The sequence below is a fragment of the Buteo buteo genome, chromosome 4 (assembly GCF_964188355.1).
Source record: "Buteo buteo chromosome 4, bButBut1.hap1.1, whole genome shotgun sequence".
Lineage (NCBI taxonomy): Eukaryota > Metazoa > Chordata > Aves > Accipitriformes > Accipitridae > Buteo > Buteo buteo.
Genome location: NC_134174.1, coordinates 40,598,803 through 40,623,189, shown reverse-complemented (window position 1 = coordinate 40,623,189; position 24,387 = coordinate 40,598,803). Strand labels below are relative to the sequence as shown.

At 38.9% G+C, this 24,387-nt stretch overlaps 1 protein-coding gene across 2 annotated transcripts in view; it reads left to right on the top strand.

Annotated features, from left to right (window-relative positions):
• RET (ret proto-oncogene) overlaps positions 1-24,387 on the top strand; it is an 89,056-nt gene that overhangs the window by 40,938 nt on the left and 23,731 nt on the right. Inside the window, exons 2-11 of one of the 2 annotated variants that reach the window (XM_075025623.1) lie at positions 5,115-5,366; positions 7,073-7,366; positions 7,815-8,056; positions 9,772-9,973; positions 10,439-10,638; positions 14,795-15,053; positions 16,229-16,354; positions 17,247-17,357; positions 21,158-21,277; positions 22,866-23,122. In XM_075025623.1, the coding sequence (XP_074881724.1) occupies positions 5,115-5,366; positions 7,073-7,366; positions 7,815-8,056; positions 9,772-9,973; positions 10,439-10,638; positions 14,795-15,053; positions 16,229-16,354; positions 17,247-17,357; positions 21,158-21,277; positions 22,866-23,122 (2,063 nt within the window). Of the gene's footprint in view, positions 1-5,114; positions 5,367-7,072; positions 7,367-7,814; positions 8,057-9,771; positions 9,974-10,438; positions 10,639-14,794; positions 15,054-16,228; positions 16,355-17,246; positions 17,358-21,157; positions 21,278-22,865; positions 23,123-24,387 lie in introns of those variants that run through there. The other variant, XM_075025624.1, reaches the window with a different exon arrangement.

Sequence of the window (24,387 nt, the reverse complement as noted above, 5' to 3'; positions counted from 1 at the left end):
TGTTGTCCTCCAAATGCTGGGGACCTCTGTGTAAATTTTGTCAGATGTGGGTTATATAGGTGTATATTACTTGCTGAATGAAAAACAACCTTTACTCCATTTCCATTTTGCTGATTTTTTTTTCCTTGTGTTTTCTTAAAACCACAAACCAGTCCTTGTGTTTTTAAATGCATGTTCATCCAGCAGGCACCATGAGATCTGTGGAGATTTTAATCTGCTGGAAAAAAGTGTAACTTATAACATGAACTGGTGAAAAGAAGGTGGAAGGTAGCAAACTCTCAGGCTAGAGAGACAATTTTCAGATTACATGAGTAATGAAACCCAAAATAACTTTAAAGAGATATATTAGATTTCAGTCATTTGAAGTCTTTAAATCAAGAGTGAGCCTTTTGTTCAAATACATGGTGTAACTTAAACCAAGCAGCGGTCATTTAAGCTTTGAATTTTCTCTATGAGCTACATAAGACACCTGTTTACTTAGCTTGAGGCATATGGTTTGGCTAAGTGGAGAGCCTTGAATTTGAACAGTGCACTGCTTCCCTGCTTTAGCTCTTAGGTTCTCAATCCCAGGTTCAAGAACAAGCTAGCTGCTGCATTTTACTGACTGGCAGTTCACTGGCTGCTACAACCTGCACCGGCTTCCCTTTAGAAGAGGATGTTTTGGATGGGTCTTTCGCCTTGTGGACCAGGGTGACGGGATGCTCCTGACAACTGGCTGGCCCTGCCATGTGCTGGTTGTCCTCTCTCCTCACCATCTCCAGCGTGCTTTGAGATTCTGCAAGTGATCCACACAGACCTGAGATGGTTTTCCAGTTATCTAAGTGCGTCCTTTCCAGAGCAAATCTTGTGACGAGGATTATTGGCTTCAAAACAGGTTTTCTGAAGTCTGCAATGGTACCTTGTAAGATGGTTACAAACATTGTTTGGGACAATGTCTTACAGTGAAATCTTCCTCTACACTAATAAAAAATTTCATGCCACTTTATTTTGTGACTAAGAAGTTAAATTATGTTTTTCATCATCATGGTTGATGGCAAGAGTTTAACCTTGCTATAGTCAGTTTAACAGTTTTCATCGAGAGTAGTCCACCAATGCTACTCAAGACTATAGTGGCAAGCATAAAAAGCACTAAAAACATGTAAAGTTTTCTACAACAAATGTTGTACAAAAAAATCAATTTGTATCAAAAAGGCATTATTTACCTAATCATTCATGACTGAAAAAAGCCACGTGAAAAATTGCCTTATTTCAAAAGGCAATCATGAAGGCTTCAAAGTATATATAATCTCATTTCTCCACTCTCATTTTATCTGCTTTCTCTCCCTGAACTGGAAAACTGCTGTCATAACTGTATCTATTTCCTGTAGGAGCTATTAGTCAGTAGCATTACATCCGCTTAAATGTGATCACTTTTCTGTATGTTACTGATATGCTATTATCACGTAATATTGCTCATCCATCAGAGCTTGCTGTGTTTTCTGCGCTGATTGTAGAATAGGGGAGAGCTGAAGTGTCCTCTAAAAAAAAGTTCAGATTCCAAAACATTTCAATAACACTCTCTCTCTTTCATGTTACTCATCTGTGTTACAGTGCACAGCCTTCTTGTGGTGTATTTCAAGGTTGTAACATGAAAAGTTTCTCTGCTTTTAATTCCTAAGCAATAGCACTTTAACCATCAGTTTTGAGTGTAACCATCTCAATTCTTCTTTATTTAAATGGCAGATTCAATAAAAACTCCATCTGGCTTCCATAGGAGCTTGCACAAGTCCTTGGAAATTGATTTTATTATTTTTTTTTAAGGACACAAGGAACTGTGGCCAGGATTAGAACCTCTTCCTCCTGCAGAATACTTGCCAGATGGCAAGTTTATTGAATCTGGTTTTAACTTACTAGGGCTTAAAGGAATGAACGCAGCTCGGAGAAGTGGGTGCTACGTTTCTACTTCAAAGGTCTCCTTCAAAATCAGCCTCCAAAGATTTATATGCGGAGTGTAGTTGTGACCTGGGCAGTCTGTTGCATACCTCTCATCTCTTTCAGTGCTTGAAATGGAGTTAGAGAGTGACACAAACCACTTTACAAAATCCCAGCAATTTTGTGATCAGCAGCACTGGGTGAATCTTGTTACGTGGCTAAATCAAATTTATATTTTTTTATTTTATTTTATTTTACATTCTAAGTTTCTACAGTGTTATAAAGTCTCTTCACTTGAAATACTGGTTTTCTAAGTAAAACGTGGAAGTATGTCATATCTACTGGTGTCACTTAAAACTATCCTTAGGTGTTGTCCTTAATGCAGAAGTATGCTCTGTACTAAAAACTAACACTTCTTATGGTCAGAATTTAGTTTCATCAGCTTTTAGGTTTGAATCAGGGAGAAAAAGATCATGCTTCTACTTAAATTTCTTACAGCGGCTTTTCCTAATTTCTTAAAGTGGCTTTTATATTTGTCAAAAACATCTCGGATTAATTAGTGATGCAAATTCTAAATTATTTTATGAAGGAATCCTCCTCTCTCTTCAAAATACAAAGCATTGGTTTGCGTTTCTGTTATCTACAGAGAAATCAAATTTTTATATTACAGGATTTTTTCCCCTTTTTTTCCTGAGAACAGAGACGACTGCTCCTGTCAACTGATGCCAAAGAATTTCAGAGAGTCTGCAGCATAAATACTAACTTTTTTTTCCAATGCAGAGCAGTCAGGATGCTGACCTCTGCTGAGGTGTAGTTGCATGCAGAGTTTCAGATGTTTAAGTGGCAATGTCTGTCTTAATTATTCATGTGATTTGTTAAACACGACTGCGTACATACTAGCGTGCAGTGTGGGCCCAGATTTGTAGAGCAAAGCATGTAAAGTTTAACATACTTATTTAAGACAAGGAAATAAATAATTACAACTCAAAGTATCCCATTTTTCCCTTTTCTTTTCCAATTTCACACTTACACATCCATACTGTTTATATATATATTCTACTTTCTCTATGCTCCTTTTACTGGAGGTGATTTCATGTCTCTTGCTATGGTGCCAGTTCTTGCACTGCGTGATGTGTTTGTGATGCTGAGCACACAGCATCACTTGCGTTAGAACTGTTGTCGCCCGTCTTAGAAATAAGGGAAAAAGCAAATATCCCTCTGTCCTGTAGCTAATGTTGTATAAGCCTCATTTGTATACATCAGTGGGTTAAAAGTAATTTTTTAGTCTTGAGCAGTGAATTTTCAGTGTTAAATTTCTCGTGAGGAAGTTTTCATAATTCTAGAACCAAGATTTTAAAGAAAATACCTCAAGGATATCTATTTGCTTGCACTGGGACTGGGCTTACTATGTGGGTATCACCTTATCCCTCTTGTTAATGAACTGGTTTGTTAGGACTTCTAGCAGTGCGTATTCACCAGGTTTTCCTGCACTTCAAAAAAGACAGACAGACTGGAAAAACATTTGAAATTTATTATGAATGTTCAGGAATCTACTTACAAAAAAGATGGTGATAGCACCAGAACCAGAAGTAATAGTCTTCTTCCAGACAAGGGACGTCAGGAGTTAATGATTTTCTCAAACTCTCCAAAAGATTGTCTTTGGCTTCCCTTTGAATTAATTACTTTGGAGTGAATTCACCTACCATATTACTACTTTACCACTTTATTCATATATTGCAGAGTATATGTAGGGAAAAAAAAAAAGAGCCTCTGTAAATCCAGGGATACTGGCGATGTCAGGAATCATTGCAAGGTACAGTGGTTTCTGTGGTATTTCCAAATGAAATTAGAGGTCTCTTGTTTACAGTTTGTTTGCGGTCCTCTCTGTTCAGTAGAACAGTGTATGGATCCAATAATAATAAAAAATAAATACATGCTACAGCCTGATACTATTTTGAAGATGTTTTGGCATTATGTCCCTAATTTTACTGCTGTATTACCATCGTTTCCAGTTTTATCTGGCTTGATTTAAGCTAAGATAGTCTTGTATCAGTAACATATGGGAACTGTTATTATTTTCATTTGTTTAGCAGATGTGTGAGCCTTTTATATGCCTTACTCCTTATCAAATCACATTAAATGATGCAAAATTCTGCAGTATGCAAGTATTCTTTTGTATGGGAGCAAGTATTGACTATGAGTGCAGGTGAAGTACAAGAGTGACAGTTCCAGTGTTTCAGTGCACACAAATGCAATGAGCATCCCTTTGTACCTTCCTTGCTTATCAAGCGTTCCACTGTCATCATATTTGCAAGCAGTAGAATTGGAAGGAAAGCATTGGAAAGGCATAGAGAGGCCATTGCAAGGTGACCTAGTAAGATGAGATCAGCTGAAGAAACAGGTATCAGGGGGCAGTTGAGCCCTACTAAATGTAAATGTCTGCAGTGTCAGAGGGGTAAAAAATCAGAGAAGAACAATGGGTCAGTCACAGTCATGGTATTAAAAATAAATGTACTTTTCCCTCCCCATTTCAGGAAAGTCAGTTCTCAGCTTTCCCATCTGTCATTTTTTAAATACTTGTAAGACTTTCATATCAATTTTATTTAAACAACTCCCATTTTCTGTACCAGAAGTCTCATGCTGGCCTGTTCAGAAAGGGAGGGAGCCACGAAAGGACTCCTATATAAGAGAAGCTTTATGTAGTCCAAGGAAAAGTGTGCAGGCCATCGATACATTTCTGTGTTTTCTCTCAACAGAGAGTGTGTTTAGGCTTTTAAAGTGTGTGATTTCATCAAAGGTTTTCTCCTTCTTTGAATATCATCTGTGAGAGAATGGAATGACAGCTGAGCGCTCCAGATACGAGCCTAAGTAAAATTTGGCAAGCAAAGCTTCATTAAGTGTTCTGCTTAAACTGGGCCATGTTTACAGCAAAGCATTTTTGCTTTCAAAAAGCAGATGATTTTGTAACTTGAACATAAACTATAGGCCAAATTTTTGGTGGCTATGTCCCTGGCTTGAGAGCGGTGAAACTGTACTTATTTACACCAGATGGGGATCTACCTTTTTCCACATCTTTTTTTAATGCTTCATTAAGCTCTAGAGAATGAAGCCTTGGTTCTTTGGAAATGCATCTCTTAAGAAAATACTAGTGCAAAAATCATTTAACTTGGAGCACCTCTCCTCTTGTGTGCCTTCCTTTGCAGCTGCCTTTGGTCTCTACTTCCCCAGGAAAGAGTACTCGGAGAATGTGTACATTGATCAGCCAGCAGGTACGCCGCTCCTGCGCATCCACGCCTTGAGGGATTCACATGGGGAAGTGGCCCACTTTCATCTGTGCCAGAATCTTGTAATTTCTCGAGCAAGATCCCATGAAAATCATTGGTTTCAAATCAGAGAAAAAACAGGACTTCTCTACCTCAGTAAAAGCCTGGATAGAGAAGACTTTAACATGCTGTGTAAGTATGAGAAGACTAGCTTTTCTTGTTGAAGTATCTGTTGTTAAAGCAAAGTATGTTCAGATCATGGGATTTATCTATCAGCATATGAGTGTCAAATTTGGAAAAAACACGTCTGCCCTTTTAAAATGAGGAACCAGACCCAATGAAACCCACAACAAATGCAGGGAACCATATGCCAAAGCAAACACTGACCTGGGACAGATCCAGTTGCTCATACTGTGGACTACAGTACAGTGGGAAAGTTGCATTACTCAAAATACTTTTTTCTGCATTTCACAGCTGTATAAATCACAGCTTTACATTGAGATTTGCAGTTTGTTCATCTACTCATGCAAATTAAGCCAATTCTACTGTGTTAATACTAGGCGCTTAATGCCCAGACCAATGCAGTTAGATTAGTTCAGACTCTTACATAAAACAGTCCTTGAACTCTGGTAACATGGATTCACAAAGTACATTTGCATGCAACAACAAACAGCTCTTGGAAGAAATGGTTAAGTGTACCTCTCTCCCTCACTTGAGATTTGGCTTTGTTAGAGAAGCTTACTATTGAACGACAGAAATGAATTATCTCAGTTTTTTCCCCTTTTTTTTTATGCTCTAGCACTAAATTGGTTTTGGTGATTTTGATCTATGAGGAAATTAGGTATCATTAGATGGTGGAGAAGGAAATGGGTGAGGAGTTAATGGCATACTGCTGTGATCAGTTGCAGAAATTCTGCTGTTGGAGAGAGTTTGTAGTAACTGTCTTGAGTCTGTAAGAGCCATATATCAACACTATCCTTTGACTTAGGTGCCTTGATGTTGAAATGTTCAACTTCAGATGCTTACAGCTTTATTTTTTAAGTGCTGAGTGCTTCGTATCTCACCCATTTTCGCTGCATTTTTGGTACTCTGTCTTCATGAATATCAGATAGCTATTTGTAACTGAACAAAGAAAGAACAGCTATCCAGAACTTGAGAGTCTTGTTTTGTTCATATGGATCAAAGTGACCTAGAGCATCTTTTCAACTTAATTAGATCTGTTACAGAGATACTATCATTCTGACTGTAGTCAAAGCAAGGTAGTCAAAATAATTAAGGCTTGAGGGTGTATTAGTAAATGCCACAGGTTTGTTTTAACTTCTATGTTATCTTTTGACCAGCTCTTTATGTTTCAAAACGACGAAGCAATTTGTCGTCTAAACGTAAACAGTTTGACCCGTATCCTTGACTGGTATAAACTGTCAGAACGCTGTGACTTAAATGATAGTAGTTATGGATCTGTCCTGAATATCTGTTGCCATTTCAGGCACTTTTTTTCCCTGCTGCCACCCCACTCTGTCCTAGTGCCTCCAAAAACCAGTCCCATCAAAAAGCTGATTACTAACAGTGGCCTGGTTTATATCAGTGTCTTACAGACCGAATGCTGATATTGTTCTGTAAGGTTCTACAACATAAAATTGGTGCTAACGCCTATAGTTTTTTGGCTAGTGGAGTTACTAAGATTAAGGTTTAAGGTCTTCCCACCAGCAGGTGACGTATTGAAGAATTGGTTTATTACATAATAGGACTACATGGTTGTTTGTGGAATAATGGACTAGAGTACAAAATGAGTAAAAGAAATGTTGGCTTGTCTTCTGTAAAATATTTCTGGTGGTTTGTTTTTTTGTTTTGTTTTGGGTTTTTTTGTTTGTTTGTTTGTTTTGGTTTTTTTTCTGAAGCTGTAGGAAACTGGATGCCATTATCAAAGGTGATGCTGTATGTCTTCCTTTCATCCCACCCTTTCCAAGAGAAGGAATGCGATTCTGCTACGCGCACCACAGTTTTCCTCTCATTGATCAATGCTACTGCACCAGCTTGCAGTTCCCTGACAGCAAGGCAGCTTTGCTTCACAGAAATGGATCTCTCCTTTCACATCAAGGAGAATAAACCACCTGGCACATTTCATCAGCTCCAGTTACCCTCAGTTCATCATCTGTGTCAGAATCTCAGCATTTCCTACAAACTGCTGGCAGGTAAAACTAGAACTGAGCCACTCGTGTACCAGCAATAGATGTAAACAGGTGCACTGTTAAGATCTCTTTTGTAGTAGATCCTCTAGATTGATTCTATAAAGAAAATTCCATTGCAAACGTGAACTGAGCCTGAAGATTTTGCCTTTGATATATACAGAGGGGATGGCAAGGAGGACTACCCCTTCTGTAAGGAAAAGATTGGTTTTAGAAGTTTGCACCTGCAAAGAGCAGACTGGGAATGAGCTTTAAATTGTGCTGCTTGTAGACCGTAGGATCTTTCCGTCTCTTCCATGTTTTCTGCCACAGCTCCCTTCTGTTTTACTTCCAAGTTTGCCTTTTATCATGCAGTCCAAATGGATTTACTGTATTGGAAAAGAGTATTAAAGAAGGAAACTGTCGGAGTCCTATAGCGGGAAGTGATTGTCCCTATTCATACTGTGTGTTTCAGCTGAAGGTATGCCCTTTCGATACAATGAGAACACCACTGGCGTGAGTGTGACACAGCGCCTAGATCGAGAAGAGAGAGAGAGATATGAGCTGATTGCCAAATGTACCATGAGAGAGGGCTTCAAGGAAATGCAGGTTGAGGTGCCCTTCCTGGTGAATGTGTTAGATGAAGATGACTCTCCTCCCTTCCTTCCCAATGGCACTGATTCTGCAGATGCTGTCGTGGAGTTCAACAGGAAAGAGGTAATGTTCTCCTTTAGCTAGTCCCTGAAGTAGGAGTGCAGCAGTGGAGGCAGGACTACTGGGAAACACCGTGCTCTGGGTAATGGGTCTCAGCAACGAGCACATCACCACACCATACTCTACAGACCTGTGATTGTAAAATGCTGGGTTTGTAGGATTCCTCTCCCCCGAGTTATATCTTATGCAGACCCTAAAGAATGAAGAGTTTGGGTTAGGAATTAAACAGTGTAAAGAAATGTGAGCAGTTCCTGAGGTCAGGATGGACCATTGCTGAGACTGTGGTCAAGATCACTATGTCTCCCCATACTGAGCTCTGCTCTGTATTTGTTACAGGGTTGCTTCCCCTAGGTGGCTAAAATTGCATGTTGTTAGAGCAAGTGTATGTGTGTATCTTCCCATATATGCAAATCTATATAAGATATTGGGACTACATTCAGAACATATATTAGGATGCTGTACCAGTAACAGAAAGCTAAAAGAAGCGGTTGCCTTCTGCAGACAAACATTGTGCCTACAAAGGTGTTAAAGTTTCCAGTGTCAGGCTGTTAAGGGAGAGCTCCAGGGTCTTGCTTTGATGGTGTCCTCCCACTTTTCCCTTACCGTGCCAAGGTGATCTTCCAGGAGGTCTGAACCCATGGGTGGCTTTGTGTGTGCTCCCTGCACACATACACCCCTTGCTTTGGTCGAGAAGTATACAGGTTGGCTCTTTGGCTCTTCTACCGGAGCAACAACCCTTTAAAAATCAATGGTATAAAGAAGGCGCTTCTTTTAGGGCCTAAATGATGCATTTTTTTGTGAGAGAACTTCTGTTCCATAACAACAACATCTTTTTTTGTAGTCAAATTTCCCTTCGAAGTACATTTTCCTCTTTGTGTCTGGAAGGGAAAATAGTGATTTTGGGAGTTTGCTGCCACCTCCCGACTAGAACGAGCGTTGACAAGACACCTATGAACATTATATTTGCCTGGGCATAAAGTAATTCCTTTTTACTTTTGGTAATTTTCAGATTTGGGAGTTTCATTTAGCTCTGTATGATAGAAAGTGAAGGTCTCATAAAACTGTTTTCTAAAATAAAATATCCTCTTTGAAGCTACATGCCTGCAGAGTGTTCAGAACGTAGCGAATTTCACTGCCATTTTGCAGTGAGGAAAAAAATCATTATATTTGGAAACTAAACGAACTTGAAACAACAGAATTGCTAATAAAAATCTTAAAGGCCTTGTGGCTTCAGTGTCCAGGTAGACAACAGCAATCTAGTAGACTAAGCAGAAGACAAGACAACCCAGGCCACTTCTGTCATTTGGGTAAAGAGTTTGACCTGTCTGAATGTATTTCATGTCTTTTAAATGCACATATTACTTACCTGCTTTTTTTAAGTAGTATTGTAGAATAACATTGATTTTAAAAAATGACAAAATCAAGAGCTGTGCTCGTGCACTCATTTCCTACCTCAAAAGTTTAGCACTGTATTTAGACATAGACTCAAATGATTATATGACAAGTTCTTTTTCACTGCTGTCTTCTTTTGACCTTTCAACTCAGATTCAAATAGGTGTGAAATAGTGGTAACCTGAAGCTTAAAATGAATTTGAATGAAAGTCGGCTTGAGTGAAAATTGTAAGGTTTTATTTGACCAATATTTCAATCTCTTAAACACATATCAGAGGAAGAAAGCTTCAGGTCATTCAGCAATGTCATTTATTATTTCCTTCTAGGGAACTGTTCTTGCAACACTAACTGTATATGATGCAGACACCACACCTATTTATCCCCTTGAAAGCAGCAGAAAGAAATACACAGGAACCATCATTACCGATGATCCCTGGATAAGTGAAACATTTCGGGTAGAGCACATCTTCGATGAAATCCACTTCAGCCCAAATGGCAGCCAAGTGAGGGGAACTCGACATGAGTACAGTAAGGTCTCTTTCTTCAGATAAAGGAGAAGTTGCTTGTTAGTAATTGACCCATAAGCTCTTGAACTTTTTCAAGCATTTTGTAAATATTGAGCCAAAGAAAGCTGAGATTTCAAGTTAAGCAAATGCTGAGTTTTAAACATGTACTGAAAAAAATGGAGTTTGTGCATCTCTGGGATAGGGAGCGTACGGGATAATGTTGTGTATACCGATAACCAAGAGGTTCTGATTGCAGGGTTCTCAGCATAGTAGGTAGAAGGGAAGGGGATCTCTCCAAACATCTTGCATGGCACAGAGTATAACTCTACAGGAGCATATTTTCATATTTAACTCACCTTCTGTTTCCTGTTAGGAATAACTCTGATATGTATAATTTTGATATGTATAATTTTGGGGGGATTGCAGTATCAAAATACACATTTGCAGATAATGTGGGTTGGTAATGGACTAATCTTTTCCTTTGCAGAACTGGTACTGAATAAAAGTATTTCAGTCACAGAACATCGTTCCTTCCAGTTGGATGTTTTGGTGAATGACACAGAATTTCATGGCCCAGAAAGATCAGTGATTCTTCATTTCAATGTCTCCATCCTCCCTGTCAGCATTCAGTTTCCAAACATGACTTACCAATTCACAGTGAATAGAAATGCTGAACGCTTTGCACAAGTAAGAACTGTGTTAATTATACTTACACGCTCTTACAGACAGAGCTTAATAGATAGATTACTGGGGCGAGATGCGTTAAAGCATTGGTTTTAGCTGTTTTAAGTAGAATTAATGAAAAATGTGGTATCCGTGATTGTTGCTGGATGCAGTGGATAGCAGGTAGACTGGACACTAGCTCTCCTGTCACGCAATAACAGAGGAGGGGCCACACATGGAAGTATTAATAGAGAAAAATAACATGTGTTCTAGACAGGAGGACTTGCAGCCATGAGTGGCGTAGGCATGAATAACTGGAAGAATGTCAAGGGCAAAAAAAGAAACTTGTCCCAGCTATTGGAGTCCCAGCTGTACATATTCCAGTATCTTAATGGCTTTTCTCTAGATAACGGCTAGTTAGTAATTAATGTGTTTCCTAATCTAACCGTCCTTTTAGCTTAATCACTACCATTGCCATTAATAATGCCTTCCAGAAACACTTTCTAACAGGTTGACATTAATCAGGTGAAAATTACAATGTAATTCCTATGGAACATGTACATTAATAAAGAACTAGTTCAATATAATTAATGTTATGAAAGTGAATATTAAAAACATCAGTGATGAGCCAGTTGGGGAGATCTGCTGGAAAGCATGCCTCATAACTAAATAAAGTTATAAAACTGCCTCTGTATTTGTAGCAGAGAGGAGGACTGAGACTAAAATATGGTGATCCCAATTGCAGAGAAAACCAATTCATTAGAAGACTTCTAAAGAAGAATTCAGTTTTATTAATATTTAAGCTTCTGGCTAATTGTAAAAAGAAACAAAAAGGAAAGTTAGATATATTAGGTGTTCTTATATTTAATCTGATGAAATGCACTATGGCTTGATAGCTCTTCAGAGTACGGAACAGGTTTTACATGACCAACAAAAATGCTACTGCTTCGTCAAGAGACATTTTACCTGTAGTCTGCACTGAATATCCTAAATAAGAGAAAGATACCAAGTTTGCCCACATAGTGGGCTACCTACAAAAAGCTACTTCTTTATGACATTTTGTGATGCCTTGTGGCTGCAACTTTTAAATTTGCAGTCTGTTAGAAACTTCAGAGCATATTCTGTGCTTTTTGTGCAGAACACAATATTTTTTTATGTTAGGTTTGGGGTTTTTTGTAGCACCAGATTGTGAAAGCTTTATTCTCAGCAGTGTAAAAAACCTCTTGCCTGGAGATAGGATGAAAACAGTGGGTTTCCCCTAGAAGAAATAATAGCATAGGTGTGTAAGATACTTGTGGTCTAGCTCTTAGCGTCTAGAAATGGGCTGCAACTGTATGTATATTACAGCATGACTGTAATTGTAACAAGTGTGGAAACTTAACTTGGGTATGTATGAATATAGATGAATTCATTTTTGGGGTGTGTGCATGTGTGTGTATATATATGTATAAATATACACATATACACACAGATTTTATATATAGGTGTATGCATACAATAATATTATGAATGAATGAATGAGTTCCAAATTAAATTTGGTTAAACCATATTTATCTGTGCATACCCTAGATTGCTTGAACAGATTCATTTTGAGTCTGGGAGCATGTAGTTTTCTAGGTCCAGAATGCAAAACAAAACAAACAAACAAACAAAAAAACCCCAGAACAAAACCCGGTTAACTTTTAAAGCTGCTGGTTTTGCATGTTGTCAGGACAATCAAACATCTGAAAGGGAATTTTAGGGCTTCTGGAAACCATGGTGCTTCCCACTAACTGTGCAGTTTCACTGGGTGGCAGTAGTAGCAGGGAAAACTGTTCCCAGCAAGAACTCCAAGTCTGTGGGAAGAGATGTTTCTTTGTGCTGCCCAAACACAAATTCACAAAGAGGTTTTGTTCTGATTCTCAACCAGCAAAGTGCAAAATTCATCCTGGCTCTGGAGGTGGTGTTCTCAATCAGTTAAAGTGTCATCCACTTACTTCTGAGACGGGGTTTGAATTTACAGTGTGCTTGGCTTGGAGCACAAGTCAATGTAAGCAGCTTAGTCCCCAGCACTTCACATTATTAAAGTCGTCTGCATAATTAGCCGTGATGTGCCAGAGCAGTGAGGAAAAGTACTGGGCCAAATCAATATGAAGGCTGAACTGTCTCTTGCCCTAAGGAAAACACAAGAGCGTGAAGAAATGATTAACTGCTGGGCTGATGCCATTTGTCTATTTGAGCAGCTAAATGAATTGAATAACAGAAGCATGGCCTGACGGTACAGGCTTGCCCAGTGGCATTTAACTTATCAAAGGACTTAAAGCTCTATTGACATTTACCAAGACAAATGACGAATAACATTGGCTGAGATTTTTAGAGAGGTTATATGTCCAAATGTCCCTGGAATTCAGTGAAGAGGAACATTATCATTATCCAGACTTTATTAAACTCTGGAGCTCAAAAGATGGATTTTTCTGTTCCTATTTCTGATAATGGTATTTCTGTGTTAACTATTGAGACTCTTGCAAAATGCACCTTTGTAGGTTACTCCCCTGTATGTTGATGTTAATTCCGATTACCAGGCTATTTTTCACCCTCCTCATGAGAAAGAGGAGCTGCCTGCTTCCACCTCCTTCCCCTGGGGCTGTACTGAGAGCTGTGGTGACTCCAGAACCTGTGGTGCAGAGCGAAGTTACAAACTTGGGCTTTCCCACATGGAATCAGGCAAAAAAAGAAAGCCTATCTTTCTTGTAGAAATTTCGGGAGGGGGGGCATTTTTAGCTTCCCCTGAAATTATACAGAGAAAGCAAAACTGGCCCATGTGCTACTTTAAGGATAATCTGCTCTTCAGGGACCCCGAATTTATGGGGTCTTCTCCATCGCCTTTGCAGGAAATTTCTGTTCATAAAAAGGTGCCTGGAAAAAGCAGTTATGACAGAGTAGGCAGAAAGGACAGTTTTAGCTAGTCTATTTAAAGATTAATGCCATGGAACATCATTATCTTCTCCTACTGCCTCAAAGAAACACCATCTAAGCAGTTGCAAAACACAGCCAGCTGCAATGTAGCACCAAAGCTAAGATGACGTGGTTCTGGAAGGGACTTGTCTAGACCTTGTGTCTAGACAGAGTTTATGAACAGTTGAAGTCTTGTCTTTACTTCCTTTTCTTCTTGCCAGTCCCAGCATGCTGTGGAGAGGAGACAGCATGGAAGAAATGGCCTAGCTTCTGATTGCTTTAATAGTCTTTGTATGTTATCCTGCCACAAAAAAGCCAACAAAAGTGGTGCCAAAGGACCAGTCAGTGATGTGAATGGGAATAATTCTTCAATAAGAATGCTAAAACCAAGATGTACAGATATGCTTTTACCCACAGTGGTCTTACTTGAAAAGACATCTTAACTGCAGCATTTGAAATGAATCCATCACCAAGTTCCCTTCAGTAACACCCCACCCTTCACATTGTGGTTTTCCCTGCAAGGAAAGCCAATGCCTCTGGGCCTGATCCGAATCCCACTCTTGTAAATGGAAAAAACAAAGTGAGCTTTGGATCAGTTCCTATAGGAGCTGGACAGGAGACAGGGCTTTACATTCCTGTGCTTCTTAGATAAATTGTTTCAGACTGAAGAGACCTCTAGCATAGATATTCTGGCAGGCAGAAGGTCAAATATGGCAAACCAATGTATTTTCATTTTTAGATGAAAATGTTTTAAAAATTGCAAATGGGAAACAATGAGGTTCTCACTCCTTTTAAGGCTTTCAGAGAACTCTGCTGGCGAGAAACTTTTTGACTGTAATATTATGAAAATTATGTATTGGCAATTTCTATCTGATTTGAAAAGAGTCTCACCTTTGATCTCGCTGAGCTCTTTGCTTTCTCAAGCAAGACCAAAGTTTTTCTCACTGATCGACCTAGGACAGAGCAGGGACTGAACTTAGACTTTCCCAAATCACAGAGTCTTGTTCTCCCTGAACACTGATGACCATCAGCAGTAGGCACCAAATATCACTGAGTCTCTGGGTCAAGGCTTTTTGCATTTCTGCTGCTAGCCTGAAAACAATGGTAATGCTTTACCTTTCATTTTTACTGAGAATAAATCACATTTGAAGCATTCACATACTGCATTGGTAGTAAAACATCAGATATTTTCAGGAATAGTTTTGTTTCTGTTGTCTGTGATTTCTTTGTTGGTGTTTGAGCCTAGATAGGAAAAATCTGCATTGAAAACTGTATGAAATTCCGTGGTGTGAACATCACCTACAAGTTACTGTCCCCCAGTGTAAGCTGTTATCCTGTCAGCATACTTCAAGGCCGAGAAGACAAATATGGAAGCCTTTATGTGAATGATTCCTCTGTGCTGCACAGACCTGAGTGCAAGGAAATACAATACACTATTCAAGCTACAGACAAGCAGAGCAGGAAACATACCAAAACCCTCCTCACTATTGTATTGGAAGGAACTCGTAAGTACCTGAGTCAATTAAAATTATTTACTTATTTACCAATGTTACTGGTCTTAGGTGGTGTATTAGTAGGGTGATCTATAAACTGATGGCATTAGCAATGAAAATGAGTCTGAGCTACAAGATACATATTGCAAAATTTGCATTTTGAGTTCCGATTCAGACGTGCCTGTAGCAGATACTTGTTTGCAGAACAAATGCACAAAAAGGTGGTGTATCATATGCAATTCCTAATATTCATGATGACATTTGATTTAGTAGAATCTTTTTTGTGTGTCTCTGTGACCTTTATTTTGTATTTCACATATTCCTATGGAAGAAAAAAAAGCGTGCGTGTGTGGATATATATATCAAACCACAAATCTCTGGCCTAAGTATATTTATTCAATCATCTTTCTCCCCGCTTCTCTCTCCAATTTTTCTTTTTTTAAAAAACATTTTTGCTTAACATTTATGTAGTAATCGCACTGGCTTTATTTTACTGAAAAGTTCATAAGGGCAGTATGTTAGAAGTATTCTGTAACAGCCACAGCAGAGGAGGGTTACACTGGATATGCTGGAAACATAATAGTTTCTCTCCAAACCATATCGTGCTTTATGCAAAACCTTACAATTCTACCTGATAATTGCCTCTGTTCCCTTCTATCATAGCAGAACACCTATGGCAAAATTGAATGGGTTGAGGAAGAAGAAACAAAAGCCTGCAGTGGGCTTTTCTTTTTGCAGGAGCCTTGGGCTGTCTGAAATTGCACATTTCTAGCTGGTGCTCTTTGGGCTACTACTCATTAGCCCAAGTACTATGTGTTTTCCCTTAATTAAAAGTATTGTATGAAGCTGTAAGTACTTGTAGTCTCCATTTTTCTGTTATCAGTATGTTAGCACATTTCTACAGTTCTAGGCATTGACGGTGTGCTATCAAGCAAAGATAACCATGCCATCTTGATCTTGCTGTTTATCTTTTATTTCACAGAAGAGAAACACCTGGACTTTTCTCTAATTGTTATCTAAGTTTACTGATAGTTTGATCAGTCAGTGTTCAGTCTTTCACTCCTTTCTTCATCTTTCTTTCCTTCCTATCTACCCCTAAGAATGGAGTTTTCCTTCTGATTTGAGCTGACTTGCTTGTGTATTCATCTCCTTTGTCCTGAACTGACAGCAAACACTTTCCCCAACAGTTTTAAAAAAAGAAGAGGACTGCCCTGACTCTTGTGCTGTGAGTAAGCACCATGCTGAATGTGAAGAGTGTGGTGGCCTGGGAGTGCTAACAGGAAGATGCCAGTGGAGACAGGGGAGTGGAAAAGGTACATTTCTGTTGTGTGAAATCGAGCTTCTCTTTAGTTGTAACTGTGCATTTGACTTCCAGAGATATTAACTGATTTATTGTGGCTGAACAACATGGTACAGTAAACTACACAGAAGCAGGGGCTAAAGAAATTAATCATAATAACTAAAAGAAACATGCACTAGGAAGGAAAATGAGGTTAAGTTGGAACGGTCATTCTTGATCTTGTCCCTGGTGATGTTGAACACGATACGTAAAACACCAGGTAGTGAATTGGGTTTGCAGCAGTGTAACCAGAATGGGTGACTTCGGCTTGCGAGATAATCTCTGTGACCACGAGTTGAGTTTGGAACATGCCAGTGAGCCCCTGAGGAGGTATGCCCCAGCAGGCAGTTAGCGAGCGCAGAAGCAATGTCTCTGTTGTCTGTTTTCTGTGGTCTGTAGCACAGATCTGATGGGTAACAGTACTCGACTCTTCCAGAACAATGCTTCTGTGCCGATGCTTTATCCCTTCAAACTGCCTGAGTATCACAAATTCTCTTCGACTGCTTGTAACCTTCATATTCAAGTATGTGTGAAATTGTGTAGAGACATCCGTAGTTGTGAAAGCCACTCTTCAGTCTCAAAGTGGTCAGCTAGCTCTTTTTCAAGTAGTACTCACTGTAACTGCAAGTGACATGCCCAAAGGGCTGTCAAAAGTGGAAAACACAGTGAAAAAGATATTTCTTCCAGTTGCTTTTAGCTGTTGTCTTGCCTGTTACTTTAGCAGATGATGTTTATATTCATAGATGTTTATTTTAAAAAGAACAGTAACCTGTGCTTCGGTGTGTCAGTGTGCACCGAGAAGATGCAATAAGCTGTCCTTCAAAGCCTGGTGGTATTTGTGCAGCTGCCTGTTTCTGTGTTCACAGGGATCACCACAAACTATTCCACGTGCACCCCGAGTATCAAGACTTGTCCAGATGGCACCTGTGATGTGGTTGAGAGCAAAGATCCGGCTGTGTGCCCCCAAGACTGCACAAGTACGGAAATATTTTAGGATGGGCTTTTCTGTGTCACTGCTGATCGCGGTTCAAATTCCGCTTTCTTGATCCCAGATACCTTTACAAGCTCAACATATTTAGCATCTCTGCATTGTCATACCTGCATTTGAATCATACGGGAGAGTTAAGGTTATGGGGACTAATCTTACTCTTGTTTAAGCCAGTCAGCCAACACCTATTGGCTGACAATGATGGAAAGATAAGGTTTTCTCAGTAATTCTCATTCTGCTCCCTCTGTTAATTCACAGGTAGTGTTTTTCAGTGGGGATGTTTGCTCAAACAGGTATAGGGTTTAGGCAAGTAAATGCCCTATTTCCAAACTCTAGCACAATATGATGGAAACCATGCCTATTTGAAATCCAATTTAAATAAGTAAGAAGAAACAAATTTCAACTTAAAATAAACTTGCTTACAGAGGATCATTTGGGGAAATGCACCTGGCCTTATTTGACAGGTGACCATCAAAATGATCCAATGCCTTATCTGTTTGAAGATACAGGCAGAGATTTATATATGAACAACGTTTCTGAAGGAAGAACTGAAATGCATTTGTGTTTTTTCTTGAATACATCTTTCTACATTCTGCTCATATGCCTGCTCATACCTGCAAGTTCACAAATCACCCTGAAAATAAAAAGGTTAGAAAAACAGTGTATTGCACTTGAGCAATTTCAGTCTTTTATAAGATGATAATTTTTAAGTGGATCTTTTTATCTATCAGTATCTAAGTCAGGTATAAAGACATAGATGTTTCTTGAATAATTCTTCTGGCTCTGACATTGTATACTCCAAGTTTACATTTTGAAATGGAGTCTTAGAGGAACTAGCATTTTCTTACAGGCTAGGACTTATGTTCTTTTATAAAATGAATAAATAAAGAGGCATCTTTGTATTTTTTATATGCAAGAATGGGATTGTGTATTGTAAATTACTTTTATCACAAAGATAATTATTTCATTAGAGTGCATAAAAACAATCCTTAAAGTGGCAGAAATGCTTGAAGTGAATGCAAGTAACTTCTCTAATGATCTGAAAAGAATTCTGTATTGGTAATAACCACAGTCAGTTGTCATTCTAAAAGTGGAAATATTTGTGCCAGAGGCTGCAATGCTAAAACATGTAATGTGCAACATATGCAGCATCAGATGTTTTGCTCAAAAGAAGCCTGAAAGAAATAGTCTTATTAGATAATAGGAGCAGGCAAGTAAGACAAGCTTTCAAGATGTTATGTATGCCTTTCTAATGCTTGAGTTGGATAATTTTAAACATGATTTGATGCAATTCAGAACCTGAGCTGGTGCCCGAAATCAGTGTATTTACAGACAAAGAAATGAGTGTGTTTTGGGAGCTCAGACGTGCAGGAGTACCATTATACCAGCTTTTACTGGAAGGGAACATTTCTTTGAGAATGGCAAGCAATAAATAGAAAGCCCAGATGCGTTAAGATCAAGGATATTCTTTAAGTACAGACAGTTGCTAAAATACTTATTTTTGTAATTCATCTATCATTATGATGGCTATGTATTGGAGTCCCAAAATTGCTTTCTCACACTAACACTATTACATTCGAGGGCACTGAGCTGAAACAACTGGTGCTGTGGCTGTGCCTATCAAATACAGGCAACCTAATTGCGTTTTAAGCAAAAGACTTTCTTGTAGTAAGTAACTGCTTCGGGGCTGGTTGCAGTGTGTGAATCTGGCTGAACATTTGTAAGTGACTCATCTTTGTAGGTTCCTCTGAACTTTGGCTTTCTGATCAGGGAAAAAAAAAAGTACAGTGCTTAGGCTTCTACCTTGCTTTGTATGTCTTTGTTTGTAGTGTTAGTTGGATGTCGTCTTTGGTTTTGTCCAACAACCAGTGTTTTTACTTTCTGAATTTCTTGAGTTTCTACGTGGTGTGGGATAGGGTCACGGTTTTCCCTTTTTCCAAGTGACCTTGAAGTAGGGAAAGCTCTTTCTCACCACAGGGCAATGGAAACAGCTAATGATTTAAAACAGGAGTGTGTGAAACACAACGCAATTCAAAACAATACTGATAGCTCTTGGAATTTCCCTACCAGCAACGCATTGGTGAAAAATACATTTTGGGGTCTCTGGATTGCTTATAGAAAGCTGCATGTTTCCAATGTACATCTGCAGTGACAAGGTACTCCTTTCCCTGCTGTGTAAAAACCCCTTATCTTCAGATCCCTTGCTCAAGACCAGTTTAGATAGGACCTGCTCATCCCCTGCTTCCTGCTTCTTCCAGGTCCTCAGATGTAGGCAGATCTAGATAAATACATATGATTTTTCTGAGGCTAATGGAAACTTTATTTCATCACCTCTCCACAATAGAGAAAGTTGGCTGGTGGGGGAATAATCAAGAATTTTTTGGAACACCAACGCTTCTTCAAACAAGTGTCAGCTCAGAGAGCAGGGACTCAGGACAGTCTCTTCCAAAATGAACCAGCTGAGCTGCATACAATTTAGTAGGTGTGGCCTCTCTAGAAAAATGGTCAAAATCTATTTTGCTTAAATACTCAAGTCCCTGTTTCACTTTTTCTAAGAAAGGATGTTTGCCTTTACGTTGCCAAAAAATATCCTCTTTCTCAATTTGTGTTACATCCAAAGAAATGTAAAAGAAACAGTCATTCATTCTACTGTCGACTTAGATGGGATAGAGGAAAATGAGTTGAAATAAAAAGATGACTACATTGAAAAAAACTTGTTCATCTTTTGAATCCCTTTGTGGTTTAGGCGATTTTTCTGAGAGGTGGCTAAACTTGCAGAACTTGATTGGTTTCTGTCTATACAATGCTGTTTGTGATTAAGGCAGTTTATAGATGAAAAATGTCACAACTAACAGTCATTTTCATAATATATGCAGGAAAAAAGTTATTTACTTGGAAATACAGTTGCAATTACTTTGCCTGAAGAATGCCTCCTTGAAATCAAGAGTAGCTCTGTATGAGTTTCTGCACTTTTTTCCTAAGATTAAACAATGAATTTTTAGATAAGGAAAGATGCATTTTTTTATCACTTACACTTGGCACTTACTCTTAGTGCTTTCACTGGAATATCCCATGGCATTTTACAGACATGATTAAGTATTGTTACCTCCATTTGACAATGGAACAAATGATATCTAGAACAGTACACTGACTTTTCCAAGGTAAGAGGAAATTGTCATCAGAACCAGGAATGGAACTCAAGTCTGCAGACCACTGGTCTATACCACTGGACTGTACATCAACTCATGAGTTAAAAAATACCTAAGACAATGGTGGAGAGAAACTAAACTAAGTAGGCTAGAGAAGATATTTTAGGGAGAATTTTAAAATGTAAGATGACCTCACTGATACAGAACCATAATGCTTTATGAGGAAACTGAGTCAGGACAGCCATGAGATGAACATTTGAGGTAGATGTTTGGCATGAAGTAATGGGATTCTATATAAGGTTTTAAGGGGTACATGAAATTGGGAAGTATCTCCACTATGCAATGCAAAGAGTACTATTATATTTTTATTATAGATAAATTTTAATCCAGTCTTCCATAATGGGAATAACTGCTCATCAGGGCTAATGTTCAAGCAGTCCAAGGTCCCCTCATTTCAGGATCTCAGAAATTTCAGAATTTAGACTCTCCCCTAATTCTCAGGAATCCCTGTCATTATTGCTGCACTGTGCTGCCCTGTCAAATTTCAGATGCATACTAGGATACACCCATGGAAAACTTTGAGCCTTATTTTTTTTTCCTTTACATGTGAGAATCTTAGCTTGTGTCTATATTTGATTAGGTGGAAACATTATTGGTGGTCATGGGAAAGGCATTGGAAATCTTGGAATTAAGTCAGGACACGGGATTTGTTACTGCTTCCCAAGACAGAACTGTTACTGTGAGAAAGATGATATCAAGGGTAAGTCTAAACATTATCTGCTGTTGTCATATTAATCTTTTTCTCTCTCTGTACCTACCATCTGTATATATACAATGATCTAAACTCGTCAGCATGTTAATAAGCAATATCTTTGGTCAGAGACTGCTAATATAAAATTAAGAACTGGCACCTTGACTTCCACTATGGAGCCTGAAAATTTCCAGAGGGGGTTATTTCTAGCTTTGGCTAAAGATTTGGTTTTATCCATTACTACATGACAAACAGGTTGGTCGTCCTTTGATTTCTAGCAGCATTTGCATTTCAGTGAGACTCACCTGATATTTGCAAAGACAGCTAGGAGACATAGAATAATGACTTCTATTACTTTCAAGTAATTCCAGCTTCCTAATCATTTCTGAAAATCTCGGCTTCAAAATGTCAGAGATATCCAGCACCCATTGTGTTAGGAGGAGTGGATTACTTTTGAAATTGACCTTTGTTTAAACTGAAAAGCTCTCCACAGTTGTTTGAAACAGATTGATGGGGGTTAAATAATGTGTTTTTTAAATAGTTTTTATTATTGCTAATAACAAACATAACATGAAATATTTTGCATCTCTAAAACGGAATTGTTTAGAATATATCTCAGTTTGCTCTTTTGAGTAAATTTTCTATAGGCATAGGAAAAAGAGGAAGCATTAAAGCTTCTTGGTTATTTTTTTCTTTTGCTTTTGTTTTCTTTTTTTTTTCCTCCCCATTCTATAAAGGTATTGTGCTGTTTCCACTTAGCTACATCTGCAAGCTCTACCTCAGAAATAAGTTAACTATGTATCTGAAGTCAGGATTATCTGATGAACAACAGCACAAAGGACAGTATTTTGGATCTCACAGTGTCTTTGGGAAGCGACCCCCCCCAGGGATGCTGTCTAGGGGCACTTAGACTTAAAGAAACTTAGCTTCCAAAGAAAGATACTAAAAGTGCTTCTGCAAAAGGGGAAGTAGTAAATGGGGAGGAAAAAAATGCATATTACCTGAGAAGCAGTTGCAGCATTGGGCAATGTTTTCAGAAACAATTATTTTGCTAAATACAAGGCAGAAATATTCTGTCTCCTTATAATCTAAAAAGATGAAGAGAAATATTCTTTAATATCTAACAATTGACATAATGAATTAAATTCATATTTGAACAAAATTTTATTTGATGGGTTGAACAGCTCTAACATAAATGGTTGTCCACAAGCAAAATTCAGTCATAGGTCTCCAGAGAGATAAGTGGTATCAGAAGATCAATATATGGTAGGTTGGGTCTTAAAGAAGAGTGTCAGAAGTAGCCTACATCTATAAAGATAAGGAACACGGGGTCAAGCTAGCTATCCTTACATTTACACAGGCAGTTAGGCAAACAATTACCTGCTGGTGTCCAAAATAATAAAAAAAGAATTGGTAGGGGCAGTGGGCATGTTTGCAAGTTCTCAAATTTCATTGAGAATTAGCTATTAAGTTTTCCTCTAGGCTGTTAAATTATTTTGAGTTCTGTTTCTGTCACACCTGTGTATGTTATATGTACTGCCAAATCAGAAGTAGGGGACAACAAGCAAAGTTCTAAGCAGCTCTTCTTGGTCCACAGAGCAACTATGTGATGATGTGTGCAAGACTGTGATAGCAGGGGCAGTGCTGCTGTCCTTCATCATCTCCGTGCTGCTTTCTTCCTACTTCATCCATCGCTACCACAAGAATTCTCCAAAGCCACCTATTGCCTCCGCAGAAATGACGTTCCGGCGCCCAGCCCAGTCCTACCCCATCAGTTATTCTTCCACTAACGTCCGCCGGCCTTCTTTAGATTCCATGGAGAACCAGGTGTCTGTAGACACCTTTAAAATACCAGTAAGCCTGATGTCATTTTGCATGCTCTTTTTTTGATGTCTGTCTTGTTCCTAAAGAATGTTGTTTATGCGTGCAGAAAATGTTATAGAAATGCAATCTATTCATAGAAATACCCAACTAAAATAAGTAAATCAGAAATCACGTGTACAGGCAGGGAACTGAAGATACTTAATGAGTAATTGGATAAACGATATAATTTACTCTATAAGGCCAATATATTCTTCCATTAATTTGAGCCGATGTTTTTTTTCTAAATGTAACTCTGCATTTGACAGTAATGTGGTTTTACTTTAACATTGTCCAATTAAATGCTAATAATCAGTGGGTTTGTAGCCTCTGTGATGAGCCATAGTACTACAACAAGGGTAAGCTTAAAACAAAACAAAAAACCCCACTGAGATCCGTTCCTGATTTCTGATACACAGACTGCAGGTGTCAGTTGGAGTGGCAGTTCTACCCACATTTAAAGGATTTTTGCCAAGTCATACCATCATATCTTTAAGCTAGGTTCTTCTGTGTTGAATCACATACTACCAAGGATCCCTGCCAGCTGGTGCATTTTAATGGACCAACACGGTAGAGAAACACTGCTGCTTTCTATGACATATATGGTGACATCATATCTATTTGAATGTTATATATTGAGGTCTTCACAGACCTTGTGCTCTAGTTTAATTTCTTGTCTGGTTTGTACATCTGTGTCCTGGTTTCAGCTGGGATAGAGTTAATTGTCTTCCTAGTAGCTGGTACAGTGCCATGGTTTGAGTTCAGTATCCGAAGAATGCTGATAACACTGATGTTTTCAGTTGTTGCTCAGTAGTGTTTAGACTAAAGTCAAGGATTTTTCAGCTTCTCATGCCCAGCCAGCGAGAAAGCTGGAGGAGCACAAGAAGTTGGGAGGGGACACAGCCAGGGCAGCTGACCCAAACTGGCCAACGGTGTATTCCATACCATGGGACGTCCCATCTAGTTTAGGAACTGGGAAGGGGGGGTGGGGAATCGCTGCTCGGGGAGTGCTGGGGTGTTGGTCGGCAGGCGGTGAGCAATTGCACTGCGCATCATTTGTACATTCCAATTCTTTTATCATTACAGCTGTCACTTTATTAGTGTTGTTATTATCATTATTAGCTGCTTCTTTTCTGTTCTATTAAACCATTCTTATCTCAACCCATGAGTTTTACTGCTTTTCCTGATTTTCTCCCCCATCCCACTGGGTGGCAGGGGGGAGTGAGTGAGCGGCTGCGTGGTGCTTAGCTGCTGGCTGG